Source organism: Talaromyces amestolkiae (genome assembly GCF_001896365.1).
Source record: "Talaromyces amestolkiae strain CIB chromosome Unknown scaffold24.1, whole genome shotgun sequence".
In the NCBI taxonomy this organism is placed as follows: Eukaryota; Fungi; Ascomycota; class Eurotiomycetes; order Eurotiales; family Trichocomaceae; genus Talaromyces; species Talaromyces amestolkiae.
The window spans coordinates 1-12774 of record NW_024468060.1 but is presented as its reverse complement, the minus strand read 5'-3'; the positions used below and the strand labels follow the sequence as shown (position 1 = coordinate 12774).

Sequence of the window (12774 nt, the reverse complement as noted above, 5' to 3'; positions counted from 1 at the left end):
CCGCGTTGAGAACCGTCACATGTTGATACTGTTAGTATGCGAGAGCAAAGTACTAAGAGCCATTTCTGGAATGCAGGTCTGAAAATGGAGGAATTATGAATTAGAATAGTACGGTATTATACAAGTTCTTAAATCATTCAATCACATACTATATCACCAATCTCCTTCAAGTATCTTGAACATGTCGTCTATTGCGTTGGCCTCCTCAACTTCGTCATCCGTGTCACTGTAAACTTCGTCTTCAAAAAAAGCGTCTGGTTCATCACTCAACGTGTCTTCAAGGGATGGATACTCGAATTCAGACTCGTCATTTCCTGTTTGAATAATTAGCTACGTAACTTACTGTTTCGAAAGGCGTACCAGGCAATTCATCCAAAAGAGTGGAGAGATTGAACAATCCTCCGTCTGAAGGATTGGAAGAGAGCGTTTCATCATGTTCCCTGAATACAGGCAGAACAATTTCCTCATACCAGTGATCGTTTTCGACAAGCTCGCTCCATTCCCAGTGCCCAATAACCTCATCACTTGTAACCTCCCATAAACATAGATAGTGGTCCCTGTAATACGCCTTTGACCTCCGATAAGGATCTTGTATATCATAATAATTCATCTCGGTCATCATGTCGAGGATAGGGAGACCTTTTGCTATTCGAACATTCGGATTAATGGCGGTTATTGTTTGGGTTCCTCTCCTCTCTCGGAAACAAGCAAGTTCCTGGAGAGCAATCTTCGATGTGGTGAACGAAATAAACGGTGTCGCAGTCCAGTCTTTATGATCGGCATGCGTAGTCAAAGACTTCTTTCGAACGCCAGACGTATTTAAGCATTGACGTGGAGCTCTAGATAGCATGCGATTTGTTGCTTCAGGCTGACTACCTGAAAAGTCGTCCCAGGTTCTCAGGAGAGGCCTTTCAAACACCATAGATGGGTTAATGCTCCATGCATGCCGGTTCTCCTCATAGTTGAGAAAGGGGTTGGAGCGGGAGCCTAGAAGGTCCGAGACGGTTTCACGGTCGAGTACAGTTATATCAGTCATTGTCGTAGTGTAAAGGGGAAGTTATTATTATCGGGCCATTGCAAACTGGAGGGAAACGAGTTGCACATGTTATATCACTCCGGTAGAGCACTGCTGTCACGTGCCCGACATATAGCATACTGGCCAACCAAAAGTTATGGTACATGCCATGACAGCCATGTGACCACGTTGGGCACGAAGCTGCCCAACCCATCTGTAGAGCGGGACGATTGTCATTTCGAATTGAAAAAAGAGGAAGCAGACAGACGCTGTAATCAATTCACTTGACATTACACACAATTCCAGTATTGACATGATGGACCACTGGGCAGGTCGACATAACGGTCAATCCATCACTCGAAGGAAGCAAAGGCTCATCAGTGACTTTCCTCGCTCTACAACACCCACAAGCTGCCCATTAACATTGGAATAACCCTGCCTCTTGTAGTTTTTGGGCTGCGGTATTGCGCATACGCAGATTTGACACCCCTGTAAACTCCATATATTGCTGCCAAGACATGGGCCATTGCCATTTCTGTCCCTTCATTCCATTTTTTGCGTAGTACACCAATTACTTAAAACATAATACGGAGCAATATGTGATCGTTCCCCTCCTGGCAAGAAACATCGGTATCAAAATATTGTTGGTACTGTTAAAGTGCCATCTTATTGCAATAGCGCGGTGGAAAATAGCTCGAAAATGCTTTAGAAGGGAATAAAATCACATATAAGGTTTTCCGCTATCCCAGGCGCTCGTCTTAAAGTTAATTATACTGTAAAATAAAAGGAGGTAGCTAAGCGCGAAGGAAGTCAATCTATGCTGCATGAAACCCCATAATAAGAAATCGTCCATCACTATATCCGAGGGCAATGGTAGCGCCATTCACAGCTGAACATCTATAATGATAATAGTCAGGCGGAAGGCATATGAGCTTTTCGCCTCCCATAGAAACCCAGTTGCCTGATAAAGATACTTGGGGTTGACTTGGATTATTGTTTCCATACAAAACTGGAATAGGCTCACTCTCTGTAGGTGAAGAGTTGGCCGTAGAGTTGACCAAAATTGCGGGTTCTACGAGCGTCTGCAGCTCTTTGTCGGTTTTGACATCCCAGTGTATAATGGTCTTGTCACCTAAGACTGAGGCCAGAGTAGATCCATCAGGAGAAAATGCCACAGCTTGAATATAACCCGAGTAACCTAGTGTGCAAAGCTTTTTGCCTGCCTTAACATCCCAGAGTTTAACAGTCCTGTCGCCTGCGCCTGAAGCTAGGATTAGTCCATTAGGAGAGAAGGCCACACATAGAACCCTAAATACGTGGCCTGAAAGTGTCCACAGTATTTTACCAGTCTTGACATCCCAGAGTTTGATAGTATTATCGTCTGAGCCTGAGGCCAGGGTCGATCCATCGGGTGAGAAAGTCACAGAGTTAAGTGAATCTATGTGGCCTGTGAATGTCCGCAGCTCTTTCCCAGTCTTAACATCCCAGAGTTTGATGGTGTTTTTACCTGTGTCTGTGTATTCTGATCCATCGGGAGAGATGCCGGAGCCTGAGGCAAGGGTTGATCCATCAGGAGAGAAGGCTATAGAGTTAACCGAATCTGAGTGGCCAATGAGTGCCTGTAGCTCTTTGCCGTCCTTGACATCCCAAAATTTAATAGTCCTGTCACTCGAGCCCGAGGCCAGGATCGATCCATCAGGGGAGAAGGCAACAGAATTTACATGACGTGAATGGCCTGTGAGCGCCTGCATGCCTTTGATGGCCTTGACATCCCAGAGTTTGATGGTATTGTCATACGAGGCCGAGGCCAGCGTTGATCCATCTGGAGAGAAGGTCACGGAGTTAACAGTATCCGAGTGGCCCCTGAGCATCTGCAACTCTTTTCCTGCCTTGATATCCCAGAGTTTGATGGTATCATCAAATGAACCTGAGGCCAGGGTTGACCCGTCAGGAGAGAAGGCCACAGACCCAAGCCAGAATAGATGACCTATGAGTGTTCGCAGCTCTTTGCCGGTATTGACATCCCAGAGTCTAATAGTATTATCATTTGAGCCTGAGGCTATTATCAGAGCATCAGGAGAGAAGGCTACAGACCAGACCCTAGAGGAGTGGCCTATAAGGGTCTGCAGCTCTTTACCGGCCTTGATGTCCCAGATTTTAATTGTATTATCGTCTGAGCCTGAGGCCAGGGTCAATCCGTTAGGAGAGAACACCACAGAGCGAACTGAGTCTAAATGGCCGCTGAGTGTTTGTAGCTCTTTCCCAGCTTTGACATTCCAGAGTTTTATGACCATATCATACGAGCTAGAGGCTAGGGTCAATCCATCAGGAGAGAAGGCCACAGAGTGAATTGAGTCCGAATGGCCACTGAGCGTCCGCAACTCTTTGCCAGCCTTGATATCCCAGAGTCTGATAGTCTTGTTTGAGCTCGAGGCTAGCGTCGATCCATCAGGAGAAAAGGCCACAGATTCAACTGGATCAGAGTGGCCGACGAGTCCCTGTAACTCTTTGCCAGTCTTCATATTCCAGATTTTAATGGTATTATCACTTGAGCCTGAGGCCAAGGTGAATCCGTCAGGAGAGAAGGCCACAGAGTGAACTGGTTCTGAGTGGCCGCTGAGTGTCTGTAAATTTGAGCTCCACGTGGCTTCGACTTGTGGTAATGGATATATCCATTTTGGGATATAATTGCTGTACAACTTTCGCACAACACTCTCTTTAGGTGAAAATACGAGCCCAGAATAATAAATCTGCAGTGGAGCAGTACTAGCCATAAAGGTGTTCCTAAGGATGAATCTCCTTGCGTCATACAAAAAGTCTGAGATTTCACTGTTTGTATTGTTCTGAAGGTGTTATTACCAATCGTTATCCAGGAAGGTGAACTTGCTTACTTTGAATAACATCTGGAGCATATCAATAATTCCCACAGCTTCGAATAGAACGCCCATAAGGCTCAGTGCCTCTAACCAGTGGAGGAAATGCGTTCTCATGAAATGAAGGATAGGGAGCTCAGAAATATAGCATATACTCTGCCGAAAATGATGTACCCAGTACCGACAGGAGTATTGCAGAGTCGCGGAGAGACGCTGATTAACAACCTGGCTGTCGATATCGTTTCGCTGTGTCCCATAACTTGGTAAACCACAGATATTACGTTTGAGGCCGTCACTCATGACACGAAGGCAATGCAGTCCTATCGTCTTGTGTGTTCCTTGCTCATCCACATGGAATTTGTTTCCTGTAGTCAGGAGGTATTCTCGGAAGGACAAGTGCAGGATGCGAACTGGAGCTTCTGTGTCACTGGGTATATTAAGAACCGAGTGTAATGGATCGAGTATGTCAGTGATAGTCCGTTTGGGCAGATGAAGGAGCTGTGTAAGCGATTCAACCGAGAGAGGGCTGACAAGGTTGATGATTACACCAACAATATCTTGAAATTCCTGCAGAATTTCTGTTGAATCTTCATCATTGTCCGTGAGAAGCTGGGTCAAGACTGGCTGGTAAATCCTATCCATCTTTGTAACTGCTTGAGCTTCCAGAAGCTCTTTGAGACGTCTTTCTGGGTGTCTGCCTTGTTCAATAAAGAAACATGCAGTGGCTGCGAAAATAAACAAGGGAACCGCCATTTTGACAAGAATATCAATAGTCTCCTCTCCCGGCCAGTCATAAGTCATTTCCCGATTCTTTCTTATCATCGAAAATCTTTCTCTTAGAAAAACGCGAATATCGTCCTCGATCACTGGAATGGGGAGCTCATGCAGGTCCAGATTTTGGTAATTTTGATTTTCTTTGAAACCCAGACGGACTGGAAGTTCAGGCCGGCTCGTTAGGAATATCCGAACACGCAGTACCTTGGACTCCTGTAGCTGTGACAGGAGCTCAACGATGACAGGTATATCTTCCTTCTCGCACTCATCTAATGCATCAATCACAATAACAGTGGTTGTAGAATCGTTTGAATGTAGGTTATAAAGTGGTTGAAGAAGGAGCCTGTTAAATTGTTCCCGAAGGGATTTTGCTGAGATGTCAGGATCATCCCTGATCGCCTTCAAGACGCCTGGAGCCAGCTGTCGGTGTCTGTTAACGAGCTGTTTTGTTATAGTCGGAATCAAATACTTTGCATCACCACGATCTGCCTCGCCTTTCTTGAAGAAGAAAGTGCCACCAAGTTGCTGATTTTCTTCAAATCTTCGCGCAATCGTTCGAGCAACGGTCGATTTTCCCGTMCCCGCCATGCCGTTTAACCAGAATATGACCTTGCTGTCTGACGACTCGGCCCACTCTGTGATCTGTGAAAGGAGCCCAGTTCGGGTACTCGGCAGGCAAAATCCCTCATGTTGATTATCATACGAGTTGTAAAATGCCCCTTTTGCAACGCAGAGATTCACCAAGTTAAACTGTTCAGTAAGAAGCTGCATAGATTCAAGCAGCTCATCGACCCGGTCTAGGATGCTGTTTGACCTTTCTTCGTAGCGTAGATACTGGACTAATCCAATCCACCGGGCTATATTATCCCTTTCCTTCTCGACTAGAGCCTGGAGCTCAGTCAGTGGGTGCTTAGTAATGGCAGTAACACTATCCAGCAGCTTCCTTCCCCTACTAGGATCTTGAGCTGTTCGTATCTGTGCTGTGTAGTGTAGGATAGCCTTGTAGAGTCTGATTATGGCATCTTTTAAATCATCTTTTCTGTCGTCATTACCATTGATGTAGAATTGGTTTTCAATGTAGGCACACTGTGCGAGAACGTCCGCTAGGTACTCCGATGATTCGAATAATGTAACATGTATGTCATGATGGTTCTGCGCGACCTAAATTTTGAATCACACGTTAGCCCACCACACTACATCGAGAATCGTTCCCATACTGTCAATCCAAGAGACACAATTGCCCAAGCACTCGCTGCACGGGAAGAAGGGTCAAACGCCACAACTGAATCGACAATATCTTTAAATGATAACGCCGCGTTAATTATTTTTTGAAAGGATTCTCGAAGTTTTCTATTCACTCTTTGCTGGTAATGTTGATATTGCTTTTCAGTTAACTGAATAACCTCGCTGATGAGGCGAGCGGTCTGGGGTGGGTTCGTTTCATCATTCAACGTTCCATTGATTCTTACTGTTGACAAGATACGCTGCTCCTCGTCGCTCAGCTTATCATAAGCAGCTGACCATAGGTCTGTTGGGTCGGAGACTTGTGTTGACTGGTTCAAGTAAACACTGGATTTGCTATGACTAACCAGCAGAAGATTATTGGTAGTGCTACTTTTTGGGACATCCGCTCGGCCTGGTTCAAGGTCCACATTTTGAGAATTTTTCGGTCTGTGGAATAGGTTATGAAGGCGAAATCGGCTTCTAGATGACATCTCTACTCGTCCTGAACAACTTCCGATTTAATAGTAATGCGACTTCACAGATTGAGCTGAGGAGTTGATAGTTTGTGAGGACACAGTAGTGAGGCTGAGACCTCGTGTCTGTCATGTATAACCCCACTCTTCGATGAGCTGGCGCAGCTGGACAGGGGTATGGCGACGTGTTTTGACCAGTCACATCCGTCGTCACTTTCCCCCCAGAGCCGCATGGACATTGTAGGTTGGAGGTTGTGCCTTTCCTTCCAGCATATAATAATTTAGTACTTTACTCTAAGGTTAAGTAGATGTCAATTTGGTTTTCCATGGGCCCGCCGATGCCTTGATGGAAACCCATTCTCTTGGGTGCCTGGGTTCTTATTGACCCGAGGCCTATAGCATATTCGAAGACCTCTAGCAAATAACCCATGTAGGGGTGAGATGAGAGCTTGTATCTGTGTAATGCACGAAAATGACAGAGGCCAGAGCCCCTAGGGCTAAAGGGCCTGGGCTAGGCTACACCTGAGTCTGTCATAATGTCAGAAAAACCCATATGTTACAGTCAACAGACTACACCATCTACAGGAAGCTAATATACGATGGAAGGAAAAAGAAGATATGTGACAAGAACAAAATATAGTTAGGCTATCGATCTATAGGAAATAGATGTAATCAATACAGTAAGGTGTAACTAGGCTTAGTGCCCCGGGCGGTATAAATATTTACAGCAACTTCAATGTGAATGGTGACCTGCTAAACCTCCCTGTCTTGCACACGCCTTTCGGCACTCCTCCAAAATCTTCGCCTGCTTAGCGATATCTCCAAGTCGCCCTATGACTTGATTGTTTCCATCAAAAAAGGTAAAGATTGCGTATGGAATCTGCACATCCTCGCAAAATTCCTTGACAAACTGCTGCGTTTTGCGTAGATTGTGGCGTGGAATGCGCGGATATAAGTGATGAATTGCCTGAAATTGGAGACCACCATGGAAAAAGTCAAGCCAGGCGGGGCAGTCTACGTCCATTGTCGTTCGTAACATTTTTTGTGGGAAGCATTCATGCGGTCCAAGATCAGCAGTAGACATAGCGTAGTGGGAAAGGGTGATTTGAACATGAAGGGGCGCAGTAATCATATGAGAGATGAGGACGAATAATATGCGATTCCACCAGTCAGGAATACTAAGGTAGCAGACGCCGTAGCCGAACCAGATCCAAAAGAATMCCTGMCCAGCCAATTCAAACCACCTATGCCACCAGCCAGCCCCATATCTGGGACCGAGACCGAGATAAATATGTTCCCAACTGAGGAAATAGAGGTTGAAGCGGCCAAAAAGAAGAATTGGGTAGTACATATAGTGCTGATATCTGACTGTGAATCTAGCCATAGCATCATACTTCATGACCCTATCATGGTATGTGCTCCGAAGGCTTTCAAAAAAGCGATGCGACAAAGCAAAAAATGGCATTAGCTCAATATCAGGGTCGTGTTCTGGGGCGTTAGTAACAATGTGATGAACATTATGACTTCGCTTCCACCAGCCTAAACTAAGACCTCCTAGATAATTTGCAACAATCATGCCAATTACTGTGTCAGTTTGGAAGTCGTGTGTAATACCCATATGGCCAGCATCATGGGCAGTAAAGACAAGTTGATGCCAAAAGCAGCCGAGGAAAATGCCTGCCAAGCAGTAGTAGGACCAATTCAAACAGAAAAGGAAAAGACCGAAAAGAACAGAGTATCGAACTGCTTCTGTTATATATGCAAAGTAGTTGCAATTGTATAGCCCCGCAGCATGAATGCGCTCGTTCAGGGAACGGTATTTCTTGATGATATTGTCTTGGTGTTGCATATCGAGAGGAGGATATTTGGAATGATCCAGAACGATCTCCTCTTCAGTTCGGGCGTCGATAATATACGCTTGCGATTTTGTTTCTGCTATCAGAGGACTGGCGCTGATAGATGTGTGCATTATTGAAGTTGATCTTCGCTGTCCCAAGGTAGATAGATCATCGGATTCATCAGAATTGAGAGATGGTGTGCATGAGCTCTCCTCGCTAGACACCTCAGAATTTGACTGGCTCTTCTCATCTGCACTATCACCACTATATGGACGGAATTGGCCACCCTGAATGGGAGGGAGGAAGTTAGTCCATCGTTCTTTGATGCGGCCTATTTGGAATGTATTCATCTGCTGACATGCTTCGTGTGAATGAAGTCTTTCAACCGTATCAGTAAATGTCAAATCCTGGAACAGACACATGGGGAGGTATGGACTTACGCGGTCACTTCATCAGTCGCATCTTTTCCCACCATATGCTTGATAGCTAAATGCCCTCCAGGATGAAACTTTACCCAGGCATCAAGCCTTAGCACTTTGAGGCCGAGGATAATGATGTATTTGCCATCAGCAATCATGCCCTCGATCTCCCTCCTCGACAAGACTTTGTCTCGAGTCCTGGGAAAGGCGGGCATATTTCTTCACTGAAAAGAAAGAAATATGAAAGAATTGCATATAAACAAAGAGTATCGGGCAAAGCAACACTCAACGGCAGAACATCGAGATAAATATAGGTTGGGCATGGCAGGCATAGAAGGAGGCAGAGGCCGCTAGTGGAACCGAACCTATTCTGCTACCTAGAATTAGCGGAGTCAATTCCTTTCCTTTCAATCGAAGGACGAAAAGTTAGAGGGTAAAACACACTGCCACAAGCTCACAGACTCCAGGAGTCCAGTGGGTAGAGTGAAAAGATAAATGAGTAGCCAGCGGGTACAGAATCCGCGCGTATACCCAGACCCAAGAAGGGTAAATGAAATACGAAATACGAGAGAGGCTAATGATATCGATAACAACGCTGAAACCACATTTGTCAATTTTAAAATTTCCACTTTACTATTCGGGCTCCGCACAAAGCGCAACGTTATACCTGGACGTCCCCAGTTAAACATAATGGATAAGGTTATAATAAAATATTCGGGCTATGCAACCAGAGGAGTATGTACTCAGGGGTCAGTACGTACTCCATATCTGAAAGTTTACCGTGATCGGTTAAAATAGGTAGTACCACAAAGGGGGAAGTTTATATTGTGGATGGTTCATGTAATCGCCGAAGCAGATCAGCAGGTCGTATACTCGTTGCCATTTCAGACATCCATAATACAGTAAGGTATTTTGAAACATTCACACTAACCATTCAATGATAATGATAAAAGGGAGAGAGGGAAGATTCACTTTGCCAGGGGCGAAAGGGCTCTAGCTTATTGTAGCGTACATTCTCAACAATCTAGATGCCTAGAAACGGCAAAATCTAATCGCATGCCCTAAAACGCTAAAAGCCTCAAACATAAGACAATAATTGTCTCCGTATACGTAATTCACCAATCTAGACATGCCCACACGACAAAGGCCTCTACGACGCGTACCACATACCATCTAGGGAGTACCGAAGATGAAAAAAATGTATGCGAATCCTTCAACCGCTGAAGTGCACGTCCTTAGGGTAAATGGAGCCGAGGCTGCTCTGTACTCTGTAGTATTCGACACAGAGTTATCAGTCCGCCCCGTGCGAATTCGTCCCAACGAGGACCCCACCCATCATGGCCCGTTTGCTTGCACTGCCACATCCTTTTATAATCAAGGGCAGGTGTATAGAGTAACCAACAAGTTACAATAAATTTGAATGTTGTCGCACGCATCGCTCACACCCTGGCCACGAGTTATGTGGATCTAACCGTGCACGCTTTAACGGTATTAAGCAAAGTGTGATTGTACAGGTTCCGCAGTTGCACTAAAAAAATGTTCAACTAAATTTACCGCCCAACTAAAAGTTCCCGCTAAACTTAATAGGGTGCGCAATAAACCTTATTATATGCATCCTTCTAAAATGTTGATGTACAGAGAAACGGTGGTTACTCCAATTCAGTAGTAGTAGCATTATTGATAGCTGCTAAAGCTAGCCGCTATCTTAGGGCCGCTATGCAGGGGTGTACCGGGGTCTGTGCCTACTCAGAGGCACGTGGTACAAAGGATATTGGCCTGCCACATCCGGACTAGTAAAGGGTGAAAGCCCTTGCACTAAGCCAAGAATAGAATGGAATACACAAAAAAAATCAAGATCCCAATATTCCATATGCCACGTAGTGCGAAAATCATGCCTCAGACCGTTAATCCTTTGTGTGGTAGTGCTGTCCGAGCGGACGTGTGTAAATTCTACGCACGGGGCCTTGTAGGCCTTCTAGGTGGCAATAGGCCTCGTAAGCCAACTGCGTTGCGAGACCCGGTACGTACGTGTAGGGTAGAGCCTTAGTGCAAGGCCTTGAGCTGGAAAGACCTCACACGAACCCCTTTTTGCGATGATCTTTACTGTTGATAAACCGTTTCTGGGCATCATATCAACTTCGTGGCCGATAGTCCTTCTGGTATCTTAATTCAGCGAGTTGAGAGCGTGATGATGTTTTTTGTATGGTTGTGCCATAGTATTTTCAATCATAATATCCTCTTTCTGCCCAGAATGTAAATGCAGATTATACGCCCGTCAATAAACCCTCTATATTGGGGGCCACGTTGAATTGACGTCCGTCCCGATGGACGCTTTTTGCGCCGAATCCGCAGTTCGTAGGCTTCGTTGGCCGTGAGCGCGCGCGCGTAGGGGTAGGGTATTGGAACATATCCCCCATTTTGATTTCTTGCAATTCGTATGTACGGGGGGTCACGGCGGTGGCGTAGGCTTCAAATCCGGGTAGAGGAAGCCCCGGAGTGCGAGCGTGCGAGTATGAATCTGTATCCAAAGCGTATGTCAGTATTCACTTTAGAATCATAAGACTGAGTGACTGGCAAAAGCCGACGATCTTGCTTGTATCTGTTTAGAGCTGATGCAGGGTGGTGGCTGTCTTGCTGCGGATCCCGCATTTGTTCGTGTACCCCGCGAAGAAGCCGACAAGACCGGTGCATTCTTGATGTTTGAACAGGTCATCATAAGTAGAGCAGCAGTGGGTGGTACACAGAGCGGAGTTGTTGTGGTGCCAGACATCAAAACGGTCAGGAAGCGGTTTGGAGGAGGAAGTCTGCATTTGGCTACATTCATGGGCAAAGCTCCCATCATGGAGTTGATCGACCCAAGTGATCCCCATGGTATCCTGCACAGGGAAAACTACAACAACACCTCCATCATGTTGTCTGCCATGTTCTCAAAGACGAGCCGAACAAAGCTTCAAAGGCACCGGCAGCTGTATGCAAGTTACTGGTTTTGGTAGTACCATGACTGTTCATTTCCAGTTGGGAGTGATTCTTCTATGGTGATTTTGAGACCATGTTTCAGTATGACCCAAACTATAATACGGTTCATACATAGTAGATTCGATAGTCCATACCGCCGCTCGATGTTACACTTGTACACTATGCCGAACCCGGAATGGAGTACGTGGTACACAGATTGTCCAAGTGGGCTTGATATCCCGTATACACTCTTTGACACACTTGTATGCGCAAAAGTTTCCAAATTTCGGGATTAGAATATATCCTAGATGTCTTACAATAGATCAAGGTATTCTGTAGGTATATATCTACATTTTACTCAATTTTGGAACAACCCATCCCTAAAAAGTATTTTAGCACATTCCGAGATTCTTTTTCGTCAGAAGTTTTTTCTCATTCCTTTCTTCGCTATTCTTCGCTCTTCTTCAACTCGAAAGAGAAAAGAGAAAGACGTCATGTTAAGTCCCGTTGTTATCATCATCATCGCATTATTAGCCTCCGGAGCAGCAGTGACCATGGCTTTCGCCTTTGCTCACATTTACGGCTCAACCGACGACAAGGACAACCATTTCAGGCAGCTATAACCCAAGAAACGACAATATATGCAGCAAGTACGCGAAAAAAAGATATCAGAGCTTTGTATCGGCGAGCAGCAGCAGCAGCAGCTCCTCGTCGTCATCACCGTCCACATCAATTTGTGTATGAAAACACTACCTTTGAAAGGTATCCCTCTCTTGTATCAAATTTCAAATTCGCCAAGGCCTTTCATATATAGACTACGGTCGAGTACACCCGAAAGACAGCACGTGAAACTTGGCTATACATAATTCGTATTACGGCATATTCGCTTCTGCTACTCCTTTCAAATAGTACCTCCGTTCWCCCTCAGTACTTGTCCATTGATCTAAGCACTATCACCTCTCCATAACAGGATGACTGCTGCAGCTATTTCGTCTGGAGTCCCAATCCTGGCGAAAGGATTKGAACTAGCGATTACCTGAATTCTTTCATCACTGTTGACCTGGTTAAAGGGCTCTGTACTCGTCGCTCCTGGGGAAACAGCGTTGACTCGAATATCCTTCCTGGCCAAGTCCCGCGCCAAAATACGCACCATCTGGCTCATAGCGCCTTTAGTAGCTAGATAAAGAATACAATCGGGGGGGA

At 45.5% G+C, this 12774-nt stretch overlaps 2 protein-coding genes across 2 annotated transcripts; one reads left to right on the top strand and one right to left on the bottom strand.

Annotated features, from left to right (window-relative positions):
• Positions 1 to 153: 153 nt before the first annotated feature.
• On the bottom strand, positions 154 to 8831 carry BHQ10_009345 (uncharacterized protein; the record flags this gene model as incomplete). The annotated part of the gene is made up of 7 exons (XM_040882251.1): positions 154 to 314; positions 361 to 987; positions 2040 to 2276; positions 2361 to 3858; positions 3907 to 5823; positions 5880 to 6333; positions 8638 to 8831. The coding sequence occupies 7 exons, from the start codon at positions 8829 to 8831 to the stop codon at positions 154 to 156; spliced, it is 5088 nt and encodes a 1695-aa protein (XP_040737847.1).
• Positions 8832 to 11053: 2222 nt separating this feature from the next.
• BHQ10_009344 (uncharacterized protein) lies at positions 11054 to 11609 on the top strand (the record flags this gene model as incomplete). Its single annotated transcript, XM_040882250.1, has 2 exons — positions 11054 to 11147; positions 11197 to 11609. The coding sequence occupies 2 exons, from the start codon at positions 11054 to 11056 to the stop codon at positions 11607 to 11609; spliced, it is 507 nt and encodes a 168-aa protein (XP_040737846.1).
• Positions 11610 to 12774: the final 1165 nt, after the last annotated feature.